Source organism: Phaethon aethereus (genome assembly GCF_964289735.1).
Source record: "Phaethon aethereus genome assembly, chromosome: 9".
NCBI lineage: Eukaryota > Metazoa > Chordata > Aves > Phaethontiformes > Phaethontidae > Phaethon > Phaethon aethereus.
This window is the reverse complement of record NC_138585.1, coordinates 24,538,392-24,562,506: the sequence shown is the minus strand read 5'-3', so window position 1 is coordinate 24,562,506 and position 24,115 is coordinate 24,538,392. Positions and strand designations below refer to the sequence as shown.

Genomic DNA, 24,115 nt, shown 5'->3' with positions numbered 1-24,115 from the left:
GAAAAATGACTGAAGTAGACACATCATCCTTTCATTAAATTTAAAATGGATAACATGGTCAAAGTATGTACAGCATTGCTCTCTGAATTTCATCTTCTATAAACTCATTTAAAGCAGTTACAAGAGAACTGTGGAACATAGATGGAAGATAGAAACTTTATATCCTGCTTTACATTTCTGTATTTTCTGTGAACAACAGTTACCAGTAATTTGAGTCTTGTTGGGTAATCTACCCATAAATGGATAACAACAATCGTCAGACCAAAGCTTTTAATTAATCCCATTTTCAGAATTTCCCAGCACAATGAGACAGAAATCTTTGTGACTGCTTACATGCATAACACTTACATGCTTTTGAGCACAAAGGGTGGGGAGGGGCTTTTAAGATGCTTTGAAAGAAGGGATGAAGGAAAAAAAAAATTTCAGAAAGCTGAAGCATGCTGCTATGTCTGAGAATCCTAAAGAAGTTACTAAAAGACACCACTTAGATCATTTCAAAACTATCACTTCCTGCCACCTCCACAGAAAACTACTCACTCCTGGGTACAAACTAAGCATCTTCTCAACAAGGAAGCAGAAAGTCACCAAAGCCTCTTTACATTAAAGTACATCAGCACCTGACAGCCAAGTCACCTTCTACTGAAGTTAGATTAATTGCATTTAACCTTACATTAACTGGGAAGGGGAGATGAGGAGGGAGAAGAAACCTTTTTACACCACATGGATGCAGCAAGTTCAAAAGTACAGTTCAGGCCTTGTCATGACCAGAGAGAGGTATTAAAATGGTTTGGTGACATCAAAACCACCCAAGAACACCTTTTAACTGCATTTCCCCTTCATTCTCTTAAACTTAAAAGGCCTGTAAAATAGCAACCTTCAGTACAGCTGAATTTGGTATGCTGAACAGAGGTTGGCTCTGAATTGGCTTTTTGGAACAGTGAAAGTAGCACAGTGCAGAAAGAGAACAGACTTCCCATTAACGCTGAGCAGAGGGAGCCAAGTTTACTGCTAGTATATGCTACCTGCTGAAATGAAGAAGAAAGGAGTGTAGCAGGAGAAGTAAAATATATTATGTAAAACAGTTAATTTCTATCCTGCAAGGTAAAAGTCCCTTAGTGGTAAAAATATAAGATAAGGAGTAAAGTATACTAGACTTATTACACTTTCTACTAGGCCACATTGTGACCCCCAATTTAAGAACACTCCATTAATACCCTCTTGTACATTATCTTTCAGCTTGGCAATGTAAAGCTGCATTTGGAGACATAAAATTCCATCTGCGGGCAAGGAACCCTATATCGAACAAAAAATTAAAGAATAAAAAAATTCTAAAAAAATAATAGCACAGGACCAGTCTTCTTGTATTCTGTTGCTTCCTCGTACTAATAAAAAAAGTCAAAATCAAGGGTTTTTTAAGAATTTTTATTAACAGTTTTACAAAATAATCCTTAATAAGTAGTATGTTGAGTAGCACTCAAGACACCTCTTCGTCCGCTTCTTGGTTTGTGTGTGATAGGCAAAGACAAATTTTGCATTAAGTTCCTTGTATATTCACTGCAATGCAAGAACCTGTTGTTTATCCTCCAAAATTTCTTCCTCCTCATCCATTTGGCTTTCATCCCAGCACCTTAAAAGAAACATACTACAGTGATTTTCAGCAGCTCAAATTCCTCAAGCTACTCTGCTTTAAGCCTTAGGGACATATGTTCACATACGTAGAACTAAAAGGCATGAAAATAGCTTCTGCTGTGTATGTTGCAAGTATACAAGCTACTATTTTAATTTTTTCCCATCGATTTTCATCACATACATTTTCACCTCTTAAATAAGTAGGAAGTAAATAAGATTGTCACTATTGGGCCTTAAATAGAGAAATCCCACATCCTAGAACAGGTAAGCTAGGGCAGTGGGTTTCATTTATACTATTTGCGAGTACTGCTTGGTTTTCTACTGACTTGCAATTTCAGTATTATGGACATTAAAAAAAACAACCAACCAACCACAAACCTCTGTGTCAGCTATATTCACATAGCCTGTAGTGTCTCACTGACCCTTACAAGTTACAAGATCATAGTAAGAAACCAATGACAGGTGGAACTTTGATGAACTTCCCTGTTTCCAGTCATCTCCTCAACCTCTAAGGCAATAAAACAGATATATTATAGACTATGGTGAGTTAAATGTTATTGGCTCACCTGCTCACAACTGCTCTTTTTAATGCTACCTTACAACCAAAGGACTTAGATGATTTGTAATAGACATACTTTATAAATTTCAGTGCTGTATATTAACAAAAGCTAAAGCATTAAAAAACATAACCCCAAAATTCACAGTTTGGAGTCTCAATAATAAAATACATCACTTAATTCTTAGTCTGAGCTGCCTGACAGTACTGGCTTAGAACACCAAGATACAAAATGGGTCATGCTGACATTTTTTATAAGCATTTGAAGTACAATCAGAAAGTCAAGACTGTCTTTAGTTCAGTTCTGGCAAGATGTTTGGCATATTGAGCATTTTACAATATCCTAAAAACATACTCAGCAAGTTTAACCTACCTGAGAGTATCAACTCTGCTGTGGTCTTTTAGTCCCTGGTTTTTATGGAAATCTGCAGTATTTCTACATATCTTCTCTGAGTGCCTGCTGGAGGACCTTACGTCTTCAGAAGTTAAGCTGTAACATTTTTCAGGACCTGAAATATTTTAGGTCATTTCAGGAACAAACATAATCAAAAAAATGTAGTATCTACACTATCAATTTTAAAGAGTTTCACAGTATCAATAAAAACTTGCCATTAGAAGTCTCAAAACAACTCTAGCTGAGGAAGGATTTCACTACAAGCCCTCACATAAATTGTGACTTTTTATTATATCGTTCCTGTATCATTAGAAGTAATGGAGAGGGTTTGCTTCTAAGATGTTTATGCCAGCACAATATGAAACCTTGTACAAAGGGCCCGCTAGTACCTATGTGACCTCAAAATACAGTAGCAAATGTAGAACTTGGGTAGCTGACTAATGGTAGTACGTACTTAAAACAGAGTAACAGGATATATCCCACATCCACCAATACAAAAAGATGATCAACTGGGATCACAGTCTATGCTTCTCATACAACACACATGCAAGTATGTTACTATTCCCAGCAAGCCATAAGTCTCTGCCACAAATTTATAAATAAGTGAAAAGTATTCCAAGAAAGTGGAATGAAAAGGGAGACAAAGAATGAGACAGCTGAACAATAACTGCCCTCCTCTTCTTCTCTGAGTATATTCAGCATGAATGTGTATTCTTCAAAAGCATTAGCAAGAGAAACTTCCAAAAACACATGTGTTCTGTTGAGTATGTATCAAAAACAGAAGGACAGCTGTCATGAAATGTGGTATTTGGAAGCCTCAGAAGAGCTGTGTGAAAAAATACAACAAAATCTAAGGTAAAAACATTTTAAAATATAGAACAGTCTGGAATCCAGACTGCTTGTGTTTACTGAAGATGCATCACAGCCAGGACCCAGCATCTGCCAATACAAAAGCACAACAGCAACTCAGAAGAGAAGGAGCATGTTACAGCCTACGAGACGCAGTCCATGAAGGTTGCTTTATGGGAGGAAGTGTCTCAGGCATTTTGACCTATCTCCTCATTAAGATGGAACAGAAGCATCCCGGTGTATTTTTTTTTTCTCCTGTATTCAAAGAACAAACCCAGAACTCACTCATTCTATTCAACCATAACCAACTGACCTTGCCTGCCTGCCACCTCCCCTACCCTCGAAAAACAAGAACATGGGTTTAAAAAGACAGAGGAAAGAGGGTTGAGTCAAACCCAAAATCAGAGAAAATACCGTATCTGTTGTGCCTTATTAGTGACAGTTCTCATCAGGATGGATTTTTAAACAACTTCCTGTCCATCTCTTCCCCTTCTTGCTACCCTCGCATCAAATCACATCTAGCTTCTAACAACACCTGGGGTCTTCATTATTAAATATCCAAGGAAAAGTTACCTATTTAAAAGGAATTTATGATCTAAAATAATACCTAGGCCATGATGCAGATTTCTGCAACAAAATGCAAGAGATAAAAAACTTAAGAAAGTTGCATGAAACAGGTTGCTTCTACTAAATTAAGGGTAGGCTGAAGTATGATCAAATGGAAATAAATCACAGTTCAACCACAAAAGAGTCTGGCATCATCAAATAGTTTAATACATTTTTGCATAAAAATTAGTTATCCCTGCGAAGGCAAATGAAATAGCTACTTGTTTTCATTACGTTGCTTGTAAGCATGAAGAAAAAAAACAAAAACAAAAAAACAGTATTGCCACTTACCTGTATAACTTTGTAATTCTTTTTCCAGAGTCAGTAGGGCTTCTTGGTCAGCAATATATTCCCAAAGATACTCATCTTGCCTAGTTACATCAAAGCACTTGTGTTTTGATATCTCAGTATCAACTCTAAACATATGCATAGGTGAAGTCCTTGGTCTTGGCTGTGTGTTTGTTGGACAATTTCCAGTCAGTTTACAGTGTAGCATATTTGTTGACCAAGGTCTTCTAGAATCATTCCCTGAAATAACAATGTCACAACTTCTAGTAATTCAAGATTTCACACATAAAGAGAATTTTATCTCAGCTCATTAATGACATTAATTATAGTTCAAATTATGAATTGATCTGAACAGATTAAGATTGTGAATTAATAAATGTTAATAAAGAATATACAATTATATTGGGAAATAGGAGCTCATACTACATGAGTATCTTTCAGAATATTTAAATCCAGTATTTTTTTATGTACAATGGCACAAATTTTGGGTCAGGGCACAGACTGCGAATTTGTGTAGAAAGCTTAAAACTTTGGTTCTGTCTTTTTTTAATTTAAGGCAACATGAATAAAATATAGACACTTTCAGCTATTTTTCTGGGATTTAAAATTGACAGTTTCAATTTCCACATGTATGGCCTTTAAAATTAAAATGCCAAACTGGTTGCTTAAGATGAGAGAAATAATGTAAACTACATTCCTTGAGATGGAGACAGTTGAAATTGAGAAAAGTAACTAAAAAGTGCAGATGCAGTTATGCATTACTTGTTTACTTGTTTCTTATAGTTCATTTAGTAAGACTTATTTCAGTACCATGAAGAAATCTTTTATTAGATCAAAACCATATTTTACTAGATGCTGCAAAATACAGTAATACATAATCTTGTTCTAGACAGTTTATTATCTAAATAATTCAAGCTAAGAGGGGAGTTATGGGGTAGAGGCAGAAATAAGAACTAAGCACAATAAAAAGAATTATTAGTGACATCTGGAAAGAGGTAATTACTAACTCAGAAGCCCATTCTTATGAAAACAATGACATGAGTATAAGCCATTACACCCAAAATACAAATACATAGATGAAGATATAAAAATTACCTGAATTCAACAGAATCATCACAGGCAGCACTTCTACTTTAAAAAAAAAAAAAAATTAATCTGCTAAAGCAGAACCTCAAAGCTGTTGCTATCCTTACCTGGGTATGACCTCCACGCTACCATCAGAGGAGAAATTCTATTCTGAGTCTCCAAACCACCTGAAGGTCTATGCAACCAACTTCCTAAGACACCTTGAACTACTGAGTCATCAGCGTATTCACTTAAGCTCCTTTCAATAACCCACTTCCCATCTGCTGAAATTAAAAAGTATTACAGGAAATTACTCGCAGGTTTTGTGTTAATATGTATTTACTATATTTGCTGCATTTAATGTGTGTCATTTAAAGAAATCATGCAACAACTTTTCCACACATGATGTAAAAAATCTAAACATATATAACACACTAACAAGCTTAAATTCAAGTGACATACTTGATGGTATTAATATTCATGTTCACCAATCATTTCACATGTTGTTTCATATAGGCCATTAAAAGCATTTTTTTGTGATGTATATTATGCACAAAGAAATGAATAAATTCCTACTGAAACCAACTTCTCAGGGGATATAAAGAAGCATATAAATCTATGGCACTATATTGATGTAATTTACCTTGAGATAGTAAGTTTATTTTATCCTTCCATGTAATCAGTTGTGTGCGTTGGCATAACTGCTACCCCAAAGTGACTCCTGAAAGCAAGCTACATCCACTTTACATAAAGAGAAGGATATGTTACAGCAACAGTGATACATATGTATATTGTTTGAGAATTTTATTCATACGCCATTACCTGGAAATAGGATACTACTGTCCATAGGGCTAGAGTCAGCACACAGTGAAGAATTTGTGTCAGGCATTACTTGTTCAGGGTTTGCACCTACAACAAAGAAACCTTCAAGTCCCCGATATCGTGTAGAAACAGATTTCTGCCTTTTGGCTACATCCTGTAACTTGAACAAAAGACAAATAATAGAAATTATTTTCTAATAATAATTTCTTCTAATAGAAACAGGAAAAGAAACAGGAAACTTTGTAAGTTGCCCTTGCAAGTTTATATTAATAAAATGCTCATTTCACAAAATTATTCTGATAGCCTGGTATAATAGATATTAGTAAGGATGATGGTTTTGTACGATACATGCTTTAAAATCCTATAAACTTCCATTGCTAATGTTGTGAGAGTTTGAGTCTATTCTCCACTGATTGTATGTGGACATGAAAAGCAGTTTTCCTTTGGTTGTTTTCACTTATCTTTGAATACATCAACTGAAGTAATACTGTTTAACAATGACTCCAAATCTAATGTCCCCACGTGCTCCATGATATTTTTGCTATCAATCTGATATTCAGCAAAAGAACATTTGAATAATTGGGGTTAGGTAAGACTATCTACAATTTTTGGCATTCAGCCAAGAGGTGAACTGTCCTTGACACTAACATGAGTAGAGATGCCTTCTCCTTTTTTTTTTTTTGTCTGAGACAAGTCTGTTCTTTCCTTTGCATTTTTTGAATATCAAGAGAAGACTGACAATACAAATTGGAAAGTACAGAGGCCTTCATCCCCTACAGATGAAATACGATAGGCAGTGATAATCCTCTGATTAAAACTACAGTCTTCATTGCTTGGACGGGCGGGTCTGGAGGAGAATGGTGAAAAGAGGTAGAGTATTTCACAGTAACCATACAACTATCACTATCTCTCAACTGATTTGGCAACATGGCATGTTGCCTCATGCTAAACTAGGAAAGCAGATTCAGCAATTTAGTTTATGTATTTAGCAATCAAAGACAAAATATTTTACCACTGAAGTCTTTGTAATTACAGGCAAAACCAAATTCTGGCTATTGCAGAGACTGTCCAGTTCTTGTGAATCTTTATTGGTTTGCTGCAGTTGTGTCTCAAGGAGGTATTCATTGCTCATTAGTTCAGTAGGGTTAGAAATCTTCTCAGGTAGTTTACAGGAGTTAAGTGATCTCATAGTCTTTAGTTTAATACTCTCCTTTTGCACTGCATGTCTTTCAAGACTGCAGACAACCATGTTTTCTACAAGAGTACAAAAAAATAATGTAAATAGGAATTATTTTTTATAGAAATTAATATGAATTATAACCTACAAGCCTTTTATATTTTCTTCATGAACTTAAAATATGAAACCTGCATTGAAGTTATCCCTAATCCACAGAATTACAAAGAGGAAGAGTTAACTTTCATCAGCTTCCTGCCTGATATCCAGAGATGCCAACATACACGGACTAGACTTACCACGTAGTAGTACCAGTTCTGTATCTAATGCATATGTTCCTGTACATCATTGTCTATGAAAATGTTAGATCTTGGTACTAATCTTAACACTTCTTAACTTCTACTTCATGCTAATCTAATTTTTTTACATTTAGAATGCTGTAATCTAACCAGTGCCGAGGCAGGAACTGCAATAGTAGCAATTCCATAAAATTTCCTTAGAAGTAGTACAATGGTTTGAAATACACACTATCAGGCTGTGAATGATTCTGCAAGCTGTTTGTCTTTCTTTACACAAGACATAGTCATTTTGCTGTTTATCCTGTGCGCAAAGAAGCACACAAATCACATCTCATTAGTCAGCTCTTGTTTGCTTTTTCACATTTGACGACTTAAGTAAGCAGTTTCTTGAACTAAGCACAAAGGAAACAAGTGCTAGGTTCTGAAGTGCTAAAGCAATTGTTTGGTACTTGGAAGAACAAGAAATTAAGTATCCTTACATTCCAACTCATTTCTTAATATTAAAAAAGCGACAATACTTTTTACATAGTTTTAGGACACAGAGTAAGATCTTTGGGATCTTAGAGTGCCACAAAATAAAGCTGCCAAACTCACTGTAATTTCACTGACATGCAACAGGCACTGGAATATTTATAGACAAATGGTGATCTTCCATGCAAAACAGGTAATCATTTATATGGTTTCTCAACCTATCTATATAAAAGCATTCTCCTACACAGAAAGGACACGTGCCATACATTAAATCTAATACAGTTCAGATAAACTGAGAGATTTGTAGGATCACTCCATCTGCTTTAGAATGGATTTGTTTTCAGTATACAACTCATATTGGAGCAGCCTCTCCCTCAAGTATGACCTCACAGCTGTGAGATTACTGTCACAGCAGATGCCTATCATTTCAAAATGGCTTGCACAGCCCATCAAATTGTGGTCAAGGGACCTGCATAGCTCAGGGAATGGTACATAATTTAACTATCTTTATTTTTTTCAGACAACCGTCGTAGTTGACTACCACATCCTATATGAGAATGATAAAACTGTATACACTTACATATATTGTGCAAATAACTTTCAAAATTTACCTTGAGAAATTTCTTTAGAAGAAACAGGATTTCTGTAAAAAGGAAAAGGTTAAAAATATTGAGTGTCAGCAGTGGAAGTTGAATGACAAGATGAACTTTCTCATTATGCCTATGGTTTCTCTTGGCAAAAGGTCTGGTACTGTGTCATTCTGATCTGCAACTGCTGAACCACTTTGAAACAGAGGAAGGAGGAAAGACCAGAAGAATAGAATATAACAAAAACAGGTCACATCTAATCACAAGTAAATTTTGGAAGATCAGAAGAATTGCACATGTATAATTAATTATTACGACTCCTAGTTTTGCTTGGAATTATAAGATTAGTCAAGTGAGAGTATCTGAAAAGTACACAACACTGACCCATTACAGACTTGTCTGTATGCTAGTCCCTGCTCCTATTGAGATAAAAGCATACAAAAGAGAAATTCTATCTGTAATTCAGGACATATACATCTGGAGAAATGTGTCTTACATGATTATCATTGCAGTGACTACGCAAACAAAAGAAAGACATTTCAAAGTGATGTCTCTCCAGTTACAGGCAATTAATATACCTTGGTGGCTCACTAACAAAGTCAAACACCCAAACTTACTATTCACTAACTTTAATAGTAAACATGTCATATGCCTGTTAGCTGCCAAACTGTTCTTAGAATGACTTACAAATTAATCATCAAATCATCAGGTCATTCAAATGAAAACTTTCAAGCACAACAACAGCAATCACAGACAGGATCTTGGAAGACATGTAAAGGAAGGGAAAGCAGTAACTAAGTGTCATGATGTTGGCACAGTCTACGTCTTGTACCAAGGATGAGAAGATGTGTATCTTAAATGTGCCTTAAAACAATTTACAATCAAGGGTTCTCCCCATCCATCTGAACTACGAATGTCTGCAAATAAAAGTGCCTGTTATTTAGGAATGTAACTAGGTCAGAAGATAGCATTATTCCTTTTGCTCTTCCAAATAATCTCTGCGTTTCTGATACCTTCCAAACTGCTTCAGTGGTTCAGCTTTTCCTTGCTTACTCATTCCTACAGCTCCAGCTTCCATCACCAAAAAGTTACATGATTCTTCCAAGTCGTTGCCATAAGACTAATTAAAAAACAAAACAAAACCATATTCAGCAGCAGATTATAAAAAAAAAAAAACAAACCACCAAACAAAACTTAACTCATTTGATTAAAAGCCTGTAGATTTTATTTTTGTATGATTTCTGTATAGTAAGGGTCCCCGGACACAATAAGAAAAAAATTACAGGGAAGCTTTGGAAACCTAAATTTTCTACATCTGTATGGAAAAAAAATTAAAATGCACCATGTTTTAATTAGAAATTATTTAGCTGTTGCTACCTTAAATATTTAACAGATCAACATTTAAACAAATCACTTAGGATCACTGCGAAGATTCATTAAGTCCTTTATTACATACTCACATCATCAAGAAACTCAATTTTCAGAGAGGACTCTGCACTTTCAGAAATAGTGTTGAGTACTGTCTCTCTAAAAACAGATGTCCAATATCTCTTCACCGCTTCAACTACAAAAGACAGTTAATTTGATGCATTTCATTTTTTCCTGTTCAAGACTCACTTACGCAAATACAAACTTTTTATTTATTATGAAGTACCATAAATTTCTCCTTTCATTATTGTTACTTTCTTTAAGCACAAACTGCTTAAGTATGTAACTGTTCAGCAATCATAGCAAAAAAAAAAAAAAATCCCAAGAAAAAATATTTAACAGTTAGATTCAATAAACAGAAATCTATTACACCTGTTAAGTCATCGACATCATCATCTCCTTCTCCCCCTTCTCCAGTCACATCCTGATGTACACTCAGGGTTTGCACAGGCCTTAAATGTTTAACACAACTACCAGAAATTTGATCAACAGGAGTTCTAAAAAAGGAAGAGAAACCAACCTTAAAAAATCATCATTTTTTTATGTATAATATCACAGTCATTTAAAGAAAAAAAACAAAACACCACGCTATTAACTGCAGCAGTATTAACTGCTGCTGGAAAGCACCAACTCTTCGTAATTTAATTGAGATGACCTCACACCTCATGGACTAACAAAACAACCCTATAATGTTCATAAAAGTATCCTGAAGACCATACTTCCTTTTCTCTATCAAACTCCTGTAGAAAATGCCCCAAAATCGAGCAGCCAAGTATCACTAACCAGTCTTCAAATACTACAAAAAACTTATAGCAAAGAGAATCCCTCCAAATACTCCCTCTGCAGTAATCCTGCAGAGGGAGTATTTGTCAAGTCCAGTCATAGTGGTTACTTTATTAAAATAAAGCACTCTGTATACAGTCACCTTAACCCTTGATAATACATCTAACATTAAAAAAGTTTCAATGGACTTTTTGTTAATGCTATTAAGTTGTTCTGACTTCTTTCATTAGTACCAGTAACTTCAATACCTTCTGTATTTCTTAAGCAAGAGTTTCTCCATGTAGCTCATGCCATCCTTCTTGAATTCAATGTGGATAGGTTCCTTCATAACAGTAAGATTGGTCTGTACCTCACAAATTCCCACAGATTCTATTAGAATTATAAAAAAACAATTTATACAGCTATTCAGATTTATAAACTTGCTATTTAACGGCATTATTTTTGAATGAATGCCACATTAGTAGTCTATGCCTAGCTAAGTATTCGCATAATTCCAAAATTTAAATGGCCAGCAGTATTACATTTACATAAGACAATCAGCCATGGAGGTAGCCAGTAAAATCTTGTTTATTACAGATTGCCACATAAAGGAAGACTACTACAATGCTGGGGGCTGGGGGGAAGCACGGGGTAATCCATGACTCTACATATATAAACTCCACCATTTTACAGGAAAGAAGGAAAAAAAAAAAAAAGAGAAGAACTGGGTATAATATTTTCTGTACAAAAATACACTAAGAATGACCACCATCCATGGACTAAAGAAACTAGTTTGCACAAATCCAACGAGACAAAAGGTTTTTTCGTATTTTTCTATGCACAATTCAACTGATTGCATCTTTTCACTGGGACAAAGAAATATTTAGAGCCTGTGAAAGGCAAGCAGAAAATGTACTTTTATACAACATACGAAATCCTGAGTTATGCATGTTCCTTGTCTCAGGTAAAAGCTGTGACTTTATGCTTTGGTATTACTATTCATATGAAAGTCCCATGTAGGAAACATGGGACAGAAAAGTACAGGGACACAAGCTGAACAATCTGGCCAAGATCACAGTTTGTTACAAGAACTGGGATAAAACACTAATCTGCAGGTTATTAAAAAAAACTTCAGAGATTGTTGTTAACATATAAAAGGGACAGAAAACTTAATAGGAGACATTTACTATTCTAATAGAACATCTACCTTTACTAATCAAAAATCTGCTAAGTCACCAAAACGACTCCTAATGTTTTTAAAACGCAATTAAAACAGAAATATTCATACCTGATAGGACCTCACTGGCATGCAGTTCTTCTTTGTGATCACAATTACCTTTTCTCCACTGAATCAAAGCCTCCTGAAAAGACTTTGTCGATTCCTCCTCATTAAATATACCATTTAGTAATAATCCTTCATCCTGATTTTCAAGGCCTGTACAGGTTGATTCTGAGGACAGTTCCTAAATCAGTTCCACAACAGAATTAATACACCAATTCTGATGACAAATCGTCTCCCCAGTTACATACAATAGTAACAAAATTTTTAGTCCCAGCTATGGAAACACAGCACCCTGTTTTCCGAGCTTAGTCTAGTTACCCTGGTAATCAAGATCACTCCATTTTCACGTGGTCTTGCTCACAACTAAATTGTAGTGTTCTATCAAGAGCAAAATAAGAAAAACAAAATAGTTTGTAGAAGCACACAAAAACCCATTGAACTTAAATGCTTTTAGTAGGCAGAGAGCAGTAGCCATGGATAGTCCACATGCTGTGTATAGGATGGATATTATGTTGACAGACATAAATAGGGGTCAATGGGCCATGGAAGTCTGATAGCCTGATCCCTCATTTGGCACGCTGCGGAAAAACCTAAGGCCACTCTACCTAAGATGTCCTAAACTAGAAAGAATTTTGTTTTGCTTCTGAACTGTACACTACCTCAGCACTGCCTACTGACACTAGCAGAGATGAAAACTTGTCTGATGTGACCCGATGCCTGCTATTTACTTTCTTCTGCTCATGATTCGATTCATTCAGATTTATTTCCTTGACGAAGTGATCAACGACTTCCAATTTTCCAACACGTATATCGTCTTCTGTCCGTTAATAAAACATTATGAAACCACTAATTTATTATAAACATACTCAAACATTCCACCAAACAGCATATTGAAAGCAGGTGGGTAACCACATATTGAAGAGTGATGGTGACATAAGAACATAGTAATTTCAATAATCAATAGTGTGCAAATGTGTGAGCAAAAATTCAATAATCTGAATATTCCATTAGGTACTACACAGGACAGACTAAGTGAGGTTTTTTTATGCAGCACATACCATTGAAACAGATTTACGAGCTATCTACGCTATTAATGAAGTTCTGCTTACTGAAGCTTTTCAGTAGACAGATGCACATCTGGAGAGGTCAACAAGAGGAAAATGTTCATTTAAGGAACTAACTGGAATACCCATTCACACACAAAAATTAATCCAGAAAAGTCCAAACTATGAAGAACTAGATGAGTTTGAAAATAGCTACAGAAGTAGAATAACACTTTTACTCACACTGGGACTTCCCCGATTTGCAACTTTCATTAGAACAAAGAAAATTACTGCAGAAATGTAATATGAAGATTTTGATTGCCAACTCTTGAATCATTATCAAGCAAAACAAAAAATATTTTATGTTCATCCTTTCCCTATATCCCTCCCTATGCACAAAGACCAGAAAGACCAGAAGGAAAGATCCTTTGACTATACAATCCTCAAGTAAGGCACATATTCTTACCACGAAAGCACAAGCGCAGCAAAGGTAGAAAGTGTAATCAGAAATAGTCAAAGCAGCCATTGCAAAACTAGAATGTACCCACATCTCCTCCTTTCCAGCTACTCTACACTATAATCGACCCAGCAGCTTCGCAGTTGCTGGCACATTAATGGTAGTTGTGACATGCCAGTGAGTACGCAGGCACACTAACCACTTCAAACAGCGGTTACTTTTTTCCTTTTGCACTCTTCCTCTGAATCTTACACTGCAATGCAGGATGAGTAAGATTCAAAGTTTTCTGCATGAATGTGTGTGTTTCGTCTTGTTTCTCAAACCTAGCAGCCCGTAATCATCCCTAGTTGACAGAAATTCTTTTTTTCTTAGGAGAACAAAATCAGTGGTTTTGTCCAAAAGATAAAATAAAAAATGCAGCTATAATTTGGTCAAACAAACAAAAAAAAAAGAGTTGTTACAATGCATTTATGAAATGCAATCAAATATAATGCATGAGAAACTTAAGTCTATTACAATTAAGTGTTACACAATAATTCTAGCAGGACACTTTACTAGCCTAATTATAAAATGATAAAATTTTTATTGTTTCATACCAAATATGCAACATAAAGTTGCGTGTTAGAAACTGAATATTACTGTGCTGGATAATATAGTAAAATTACACACAACTTAAGTCTCCACTGAACAGTATAACATTTTACTTTCATCACAGTTTACTCCTTTGGGAGTAGCATCCACATATGAAAGAATCAGGAATGCTGAAAGTGGCATCTGACAGAACAGATATAATTATAAGCAGGAATTCAGAGTTTCAAGTTTACCTATAAGTGGTTTTAAATTACAAGTAACATAGACTGTTAAGTACACTTACAAGGGTATATAACTTCTTTGATGAATGGAAAAACACCTCTGGCCATTTTAAGTACTTACAAATATTTTTTTTCTAAAATGTTTGGCTGACAACGATTTGGAAAAGTCTCAAACAATATACCAATGACAACATTGCCTGTGTAAAAATCTCCTGACCCAGCAATTTGCTACATATTTCCAACCATGCAACACTACCGCTGGCTCAATGTAACTCAGTTTTCTGAGGTGTGCGTAACTATAAAATCCATCAAAGCACAAGAAGTGACAACATGATTTTTTTCTCTGTAAGTATGGTAAAAAAACAGCTATGCTATTTGCTTCTGTGAAAACTCTTTTCTTTTTAACTGAAAAACTTTCTACTGATTAAGAAACTCGCATGTGAGAGCGTGAAAGTAACCCCTTAGTAACCTAAGCAGTGTTAAAGCAGTGCCTGGTTATCTACCGGTGTTGTCCTGATCTTGCAAGCGCTACTCACGCACACGAGTACATATAGGGATCAGGAATTAAGTACCTAGAAGCAGAGCGCCACCTAAATTGAAAGGGGGCGGGGGCGAGGAAGCGAATCGGTCAATTCACCGCCAAAGTCACCCTTTCTGCGCCCATTGCTTCCGAGGCCCGAGCGGCACACGCGGGGGCCGGGAGAGCGCCAGCGGGGGCAGGGGCGGGGCCTCCCCCGCGCCGCGGCCTCCTGCGGGGGCGCAGCGCCGCCTGGCGGTGCGCCGCGGCCAAGCGGCGGCGGCAGGGCGGGTCCGGCCGGTCCCGCGGGGCGCGCCCCGCGCCTAGCCCCGCCCCGCGCCTAGCCCCGCCCCCCCGCGGAGGCTGCGGCCGCCGCTCGCCCTGTTGCACCGAGCCCGTAATGGCTTCGTCAGAGCAGCTCCGGGCAAAGCTCGGTCCCGGCTGACGTAACAAGGATGCACGGTGCAGGTGTGACTGCGTATTAAACGCTCGCAGGAGGAAAAAAAAACAAACAAACAACAAAACCCCACAAACGCGCACGGAGTTCGCACTGTTGGGGCCGTTCGGCTTTGCTACGCAAACTCGTTCTTAGGTGAGCAGGAGTGAAATGGGGGGCCGAAAAAAATAACAAAGAATCAAAGCCAGCAAAATCCCAGTAGCTTTGATGCCACGTAATCGTAACAGAAATTTAAAAGCCACAGGTATTTTTTCCTAAGGGAAACCGTTAAAAAGATGCACACAAATAGAACACCCGTTCCTTCTCTTTTGAGTATCGGCAGCTCCAACTGCTTTAATTTGCCAGAAAATCGTATTTTGGAGGCTAGGATTCCTATTTATAAATGCTTAAAGGCAAAATCTCTCTATTAAACGTAAATCACCTCATAGTTGATAATACTAATTTCCACACTAACAAAGCTAGCGCCAGCTCACAAATCAGGCAGAATGGAGCATGTGTCCTGGTGCTTAACAAAGTCTTTAAAATTACAAAATATTCACAGAACACTCAATTTTGCCCTATTTGCCTGAAACCATATGTCTTATTTTAATCATATGGTATCAGTCTTCTTCAGACCCATTCACATGCTGGGCAAATTAATAAAAACACAGCTTAAAGAAACTCCCTATTAAAGAACAGGTAACTGTTCTGATAACAGAATCATTTATCTGTTTCCTTGCCATTCACGGAGATAAAACCTCCCTTTACCTTATGCACATCAAGTAGTTATCACAGAGAGAAATCCTAGATTAAAGTGGATATCAGCAACATATTTTGGGAAACATGAGAAAAATTATTACTACCATTTCAATTCCAGAAAGATATTTAAATAAAGTAGGATCAAATTAATCTCAAATGTTTCAGTTTTTTAAGTTGCTGCACATCTAATAGTTGCTACGGCACCTCAAGCTGATCATCTCAGAGAAATTTTATTTTTCCCAGCAGATCAAACATGCAAAAATAAGGCATTAAAAAAAATAATCTTTCAATTCACCAGAAAAGCTAAGGCTAAAGGTTCAAATGAGCTCCTTGACTTTATCATTTCAAAGTAGCAATACTGTCATCAAAATTATTCCTTTTTACATAAGGGCAGAGGCAGCTGGTACAACGACTTCCACAGACTACCATAACACATCGGCATTGTACAGAAAACCTAACATATAGAAAGCTAACTTAGCATTTAGATCTGCACCTGTGTTTTAGGCTTGCACATATATATTTCTGTACATATGTCTCTTCATGAAGGATCTTAGAAGTGAATTCCAGGTCAGGCAGCTTGTCTGTGCAGACCACACACAGCTTACAGCCTGGAGAAAGCCAAGGTAATTCATTTTACAACATATTACACTATATATTATATTTATGTCTATACACTGCTAGAAAGCTACTATATTGTACACATTATAATCTGTTGCTATAGAGTGATTTTTAAACCACTTACTTACCAGCAACGCACTTTTAATTTCACATGGTCCACATGCTATCCCCTTCACTTCAGATTTTTCATGAGCTACAGCATTTGCCATTTCATGCTTAAATGGTTCTTTCGCTGGCTCTGGTGGGGGGGAAAACCAAAAACCCAGTACTCCAGTCTCTGATTTCTGTATTGGTTAATTGCTGCAACTTCCAAGAGCCAGATACTCTACCAGAAGTTTGTGAGGTTTTATTTAGTTAATAAAGATGTCTTTACCTTGAATCTGTTCTTGGAGTATTTGCAACTTCACTTTTCCTGAAGAAACCTATATGGAAGAATATTTACATAAATATATGTACATATATATATAAAAAACCACTAAGGTACTGGAGTATTAATATGAAAAAGAAACCTAAGGTGCTAATGAAAATTAATAAAAGTATAACTGTTACAGAATTAAAATGTTACCGTTACTAGGAAAATAGCTAAGCATGTATTTAAAGAGAAAAATCCATGTATTGCTCATGAGAGCCGTTAAGTCGGTGACCAATTTCCCTCCCCGATCATGAAATGACACTGTCCTTGTTTGCCCAGCCAGGGACGTAGCAAGTGTCTTCCACAAGCATAGACCTGCAGAACTTTCATAACCATAGTGACTTAAGTTCAAATGCCAACCAGTGAAGTCTACTGCACATATAATCTGCACATATATCTATCTACCTATAGTTTGTTGCGGGAGTGGAGGTGTTAGTTTTCCTTCTGCTTCTCCTCATTACCCTTCCATGATCTAGCACCCCGGTAACTAGTAATTTTCAACATTTTTGCTTCTTAGTTTTTCCCTGCAAGCACAGTCCATGCTGCACCCTCACTCCTCACCACCTCCCCTGCCCTTGCACATCTGCAGGCATTTTAATTTTACCCTTTTTAAAATTCTGCCCCACACACCTTCTCCTTAGCCATCACAGTTGAAACCTGAAGTCTTTGAAGTACTAACAGCTCTGCGTTACTTGTCTCAGAGAAGGGGAAAGAGAAAGAAGCGGGTTAAAGAAAACCTTTTAATTCTGATCCTCTCTTCTACTCACAGGCAAGTAGGCACTTTTATTGAAATTGAGTGTGTTGGCTGAGACCTTCACACCAAACTGCTGCTGCTTCAAAAGACTTCAAACAGCAAGCACAACGGCTTAGTCTGAAGTTGTCATTGTCTGTTTTTCTCTTATGTAAGCTTTATTTCAGCCAGTTTCGAATGGTCTCTCTTAATTAACAGCTCTCATTTCAACACAGCATATGTACCATGGCTTCCAGAAAAAAAAAAATTGTTAAGAGAAAACTCCCTTTTTATGTCCCACTCAGTCCAATTTGCATGCCTCTCCAGACACATCAATGTCTGCAAAAGGAATGAGGAAGTATTTCTAAGTTGAATTAGTTTATACTTGGGGATCCCCTACAGAATTTTCATACTAATTCATGGAACAAGTAGAGAACATAAGCTCTGTTATCACAATTGGTATTTTAACAGCACTTGTGAACATTATTTGATGACGGATACCCCAAATGCTTGCTTCCATGATATATAAAGCCTCAAGGACAAGAACCTAAGCTATTAAAATTATGAATTTATTTCATCAGAGAATGAACTATTGACTAAGTTATTACAGTTGAATTGGTAACACTCCCTACAAGGTCCAGTCTTTAGCTGCTTACAAATTTGACCAACTTTTACCATTTCCGTACATCTGCCTTATCCTTAATATTTTTTGAGAGTTTGAGAAAAATTGCCCTAGTCATTTCCAAAAGGAAATAAGGGGAAAATACCCCATTGTGTATATATTAAAAAGAAAACAAATTTTTCAGTGACTTAACAGGGAAGTTCTACATCCCTCCTTTTAGGTCTGAGCAAGAATACCACAGAATTAGAGTCAACTGATAAATCTAACCCACATTTTAAAACACTCAGAAGCATTCAGTCTCAGTCCAAGAGAATGCTTCAAAGATCTGCTTAACCCACACTTGACCAACTAGCATCGAGTCTTCAGGGGACTTTTCAAACTACTGTGGACAAAGTGGCAAGTTGGGTTGTCAGTCTCCTTCTGTACTTATTGAGAGGAAAGAAATCCAAAAAACATCGTAAAAATATTATAGGACATGCAGAAGTAAAAAAAAAAAAAAAAAAAAAAAGAGAATGAACCACAGTCATGTGGGAGTTCTGTGAATGCAGATGCCATTACGCAGCGACTGAGTTATAGAAAAAACTTCAGTTGTAGTATTTTTTAATGTGGTGTGCCTTTCTTACAGCTTTTATCTATGAAATCGAGAACTTGTACTCAAGACTTCACATGAAGCCTTGTATTTCAGATTCATAAAGGGCATTAGACATTTGAGAGAAGGTTCCCTATGACTTCCATCGCTACCAAATTAGACTCTTACAATATTAAACCTTTAGAAGCAATGAATATTTGCTATCTATTGCAATTAAAAAAAACAGAATCACAGAATCATTAAGGTTGGAAAAGACCTTTAAGATCATCAAGTCCAACCATCAACCCAACACCACCATGCCCACTAAACCATGTCCCGAAGTGCCACATCCACATGTTTTTTGAACACTTCCAGGGATGTGACTCCACCACCTCCCTGGGCAGCCTGTGCCAATGCTTGACCACTCGGTGAAGAAATTTTTCCTAATAACCAATCTAAACCTCCCCTGGAGAAACTTGAGGCCATTTCCTCTCGTCCTATCACTAGTTACTTGGGAGAAGAGACCAACACCCTCGTTGCCACAACCCCCTTTCAAGTAGTTGCAGAGAGCGATAAGGTCTCCCCTCAACCTCTTCTCCAGACTGAACACCCCCAGTTCCCTCAGCCACTCCTCATAAGACTTGTTCTCCAGACCCCTCACCAGCTTTGTTGCCCTTCTCTGGACACGCTCCAGCACCTCAGCATCCTTCTTGTAGTGAGGGGCCCAAAACTGAACACAGGATTCGAGATGCGGCCTCACCAGTGCTGAGTACAGGGGCGCAATCACTTCCCTGCTCCTGCTGGCCACACTATTTCTGATGCAGGCCAGGACGCTGTTGGCCTTCTTGGCCACCTGGGCACACTGCCGGCTCATGTTCAGCCGGCTGTCAACCAGCACCCCAGCAACACATCACCAAACAGAACCTGATGTTCCTTCAGCTCAAAAGGAAACATAAGCTTGGCATGGAAAAATAATCAGAAATTTTACTCAGAAGGCGCTTAACCTTTTATTTTTCCAGTATTTAAAATTCCCATGTTCCATAGCATAAATGTTCTAAGTCTTGTTTTAAATAGCTTTACCGGCAAATATACTGATAGTTTACTACCTTATTATTGTTTTCTTTGCTTTGTGAAAAAACTCGGGCTTGGATGGTCATTGGTCCTGCCTGTCCAGATTTCCAATGATAAGCACTTGATTTCCTATCAAGCAAGAGGAAAAAAGAACTTACAAATTACATCTTCTGTAAGCAAGAGAAGCATAAAGGTTTTCCTTCAGGTTTTAAAATAAGAACAGAGCATCATAAGAATAAAATGTTTGTCTATAGGATCATCAATTCCCCAAAACACAAACACCTCCCTTCCACTGAAACCTGCTTCATGTCTACTTTAATAGTAGTAGAAGCATCAAATGTCTAAGAAAGTACTTATCTTTAGACCATGAAACTGGTCTAAGTTTTTAAATGTAAGAAAATCCCATCGGTTCTCCAAGATTGGTTTTGGAAGAACAAAAATGTAACAGAACTACACTTTAGATAATTCTTCATTGTCCCAATTTACTCTAGGGCATTCATTCAGCACAGCTAAAATGTAGCATCTTTTAATAAGCCAGGAACACATACCTACAATTAAGATTTCAGTGAATATCAATGTAGATATTGACTACTGTGACGAGTATGGAAGATACTGGGGAAGAATTTAAGACTAAGGGAGATTAAACAGTGATTTTTCAGCTTTAGCACACTGCATAGTATACTATTGTATAGTACTTATCAAGTATTCAAATGACTGATCTTTGTTTTACAGAAAACCATACACAGTGCAAAACAAACTAAAGCATACAAAACTGGGGGTAAGGAAAACGTGTAGGAGGGAAGAAGGATGATTTTCCTACTAGTGATGCAAATGCCATTCCTGTCACTTGAACTCACCATAACAACACTATCAGGGTTTGCAGGTACAAGGCCACGAGAACAATACAAGAACACCTGCATTAAGCACAGTACAGGAAAAAAGTGCTACGCACTATCTGGAAAACACTGCCTCAACAGCTCAAGCAGAAGTTTACAGAGCTGCAAAGAGCAGGCCGTTACCATTACCATGACTAAGGCACTAAGGTATCCAAGGCACTTTTATCTCCAGTGACAAAACATGTCAGGCAGAAGCTTCTACCACTGAAGGAATATCCCTGTCAAGAAGTATTTGTTAGTTTACTTCTAAAAACAAACCAAAAAAACCCCAAAACAAAACAAACAAAAAAAAAAAACCCAAACACCAAAATTCCACGTGGGAGCTTAAAATTAAGGAAGTCATAGGGTAGCAAGTTTATCATTGGGAGAAAGATTGAAGAGAGGAGACTGAACACTACTGTGAATTCCAAACCAAATCCTATCTGGGGCAGGGGGAGGTGTGGAGGGAGCATCTCATTAGATTCCTTTCTTGAAATAGAAATTTAACCTACTTTCTCTCTTCTTTTTCTCTCCTCATGTTTGACTGTAGTTGCCGTAATTTCTTCTCCATCTCTTTGTTTTCTCGTTCTAACTGCACCTTCTCCAACTGCAATTCTCTGACAGTCCTGGAGAAGTTAAAGTAGTAAAATACTCATTAGAAATTACATGAAAGACAGTAAGATACCTGAAAAAGTTTAAAGCAGCAAGGAAAAAAAAAAAGTTTAAAAATTTGTCATTAAAGGCACATCACTCTTCTATCTCCCAGCAAGACTGAAAACAGGTCTGGAAAATTTATGGCAGGGCAGGTGCAAACTCCTCGGACCCAAGAACATCTCATTATGGAGGAGTATGACAGTGATGTGGCTACTCCAATATAAGCTTTAAAGTGGCCAACATAAAACTGATACAGCTGTGTCTGTATTTGGAAAGGTTTGTTGCTTAAGTATATTAAAATAAACTATCTCAGTGAATCCTTTAGTACTGTTTGTTTACAAAGTATGTATGTTAGATATACAGCATTATAAGACGTATAACTTAGAAAATAGATAAAAGCTTAAGAAAAGAAAGGCTTAAGGATAGAAACTTAGAGAAAACTTTCTTTTCTTTCTTAGAAAAGAAATACATCATGATTCTTCTTGCTCTTACACAAGTAAGCTTTTCTACTTAATGTTGCATTTAAAACGTACTAAAAATGATGAAAACACACCTCTAACACAATCAGAAAAAATGCACTTACTTTGCTTTTAATTTCATCGAGGTTCCAGTTTTTGAGCCTGGGAGTACTACATTATTATTAATGTTCATGATTCCCAGTATAATCTCTTCTGAAAAAAAAGAATTTCAGTGATCTACCACTAGCAACCTGTTGAAATGGGAATTCTATTGAAATTAAAGCAGTAAAAACTTGTTACAAATCAAAAAATATTACTGTATAGAATGAAAGAAATGGAGCACAGAACTTGTTTATATGAAGTGCCAATAAAATCCTAGAGCAACAATTTTTTTTCCCCAGGCTGCAGAATACTCTTCCAACAAGCAAGTTCATACAGCACAAAGTCCAAACTGAGGCTTAACATCCATACCCTCCCCACGCCAGAATGTTTGCAGGATAACTAGTACAGACTACAGGCTGCTGGAAGAAACATGCCAACACTCGATTTCAAGCACCGCGCCAAAGCTGCACATTGACTTGTGCTGCTGGGATGCATATGGAAACGGAAAAAAAACTTTATAGTCCAGAGACTTACAGCTGACGGGACACATTTGGAAACTGTTTCTCAACTGTTGGCTATCAGATTCCAGCTGAAAGCAGGACCTAACTGAAATGATGTGGAGAAGCTTACTATTTGAAATACATGAAATATGGAACAGCTCAAGAGAAAAACCTCAGCTGCGTGTTCGCACATAAACCTGAAAATGACCATTAATACAGTTAAAGTGTGTCCAAATAACACTTCCGTCCGTGAGGCAAAACGCATGTCAATGGCACATTACAAACAGTTAAAACATCTGGTGCCACAGCACGTAAAAGCAATGACATTTCAGCGCTGACAGGAACGTCAGAGGTGCACACAAAACGTGTTAATACTGTGCTGGAAAAACCAAGCACTCCATTCTTTCTTATAGTTTCAAAACAATTATTCTTTGAACACATTCTAAGACAAACCAAGATTCTATTAACTTAGAATAGAAGAAGGTGGTTCTATTTGTGAATGTGTGCTAACAGGACTAGTGCATCTAGGCAAGGCAGGGACAACACACTGGTTGTGATGTAGCCCAAAGACTACCTAATAGTAAAAACAGAGGTAAATGACTGAAGCCAGCTTACTAAGCTCAAGGAAGGAAAGTAGTTAACTCATATAAATTATATTTTTTATAAACTTTAACATATTCTACTGGAAGCAAACCTTTAAGGAGGTAACTTAAAAGTTGTGATAGTATCAAGAGAGGAAACCATCTAAAAAGTTTTGGGAATACAGTAATACTGGGTGGAAAAAAAAGCATCAAGTTATATATGAGCAGATATAGCTAGAAGCTGATCAAAAATCTGAACTGTTCTGAGAAAATACATTAATTCAGCTTTTAGAGCATGACCTTATTTTTTATAACAACAACTATTAAACACCGAGGCTGTACCATTCAAAGTTAAACATACCCCATTTGGGGAAATACACACCCTTAACTTGCAAAGCTTGTAAGACAGCCTTAAGTACCCACGAGAGGGGCTGTCAGGACTCCCAGGGAAGTCCACCAAAGGCAAGGACTAAGGTGGCAATCCCAAACTCCTCAGAAACAAGCTCTGTACTTCAAAGCAGACTTGTAATTTAAATGCAGATGACAGTTCCTTTTTTCTGTGTGTTTTGTTTAATGAATCCCTTTTCTCTTTCTAATACGTAAGACAACTTTCCAGTGAGGCAAAGAGTAAAGCAACTCATCAACATAAATAAATCAAGCATTAATTATCCATCTCCTTCCTGCCTGC

The 24,115-nt window shown here is 37.0% G+C and overlaps 1 protein-coding gene across 1 annotated transcript; it reads right to left on the bottom strand.

Annotated features, from left to right (window-relative positions):
* Positions 1-950: 950 nt before the first annotated feature.
* On the bottom strand, positions 951-22,437 carry ZBBX (zinc finger B-box domain containing; the record flags this gene model as incomplete). The annotated part of the gene is made up of 18 exons (XM_082003693.1): positions 951-1,627; positions 2,559-2,694; positions 4,326-4,562; positions 5,516-5,671; positions 6,210-6,369; positions 7,222-7,463; positions 8,765-8,796; positions 9,754-9,860; positions 10,201-10,304; positions 10,541-10,665; positions 11,200-11,320; positions 12,219-12,393; positions 12,872-13,029; positions 16,979-17,092; positions 17,228-17,276; positions 20,293-20,386; positions 21,645-21,758; positions 22,370-22,437. The coding sequence occupies 18 exons, from the start codon at positions 22,435-22,437 to the stop codon at positions 1,552-1,554; spliced, it is 2,268 nt and encodes a 755-aa protein (XP_081859819.1). The 3' UTR covers positions 951-1,551.
* Positions 22,438-24,115: the final 1,678 nt, after the last annotated feature.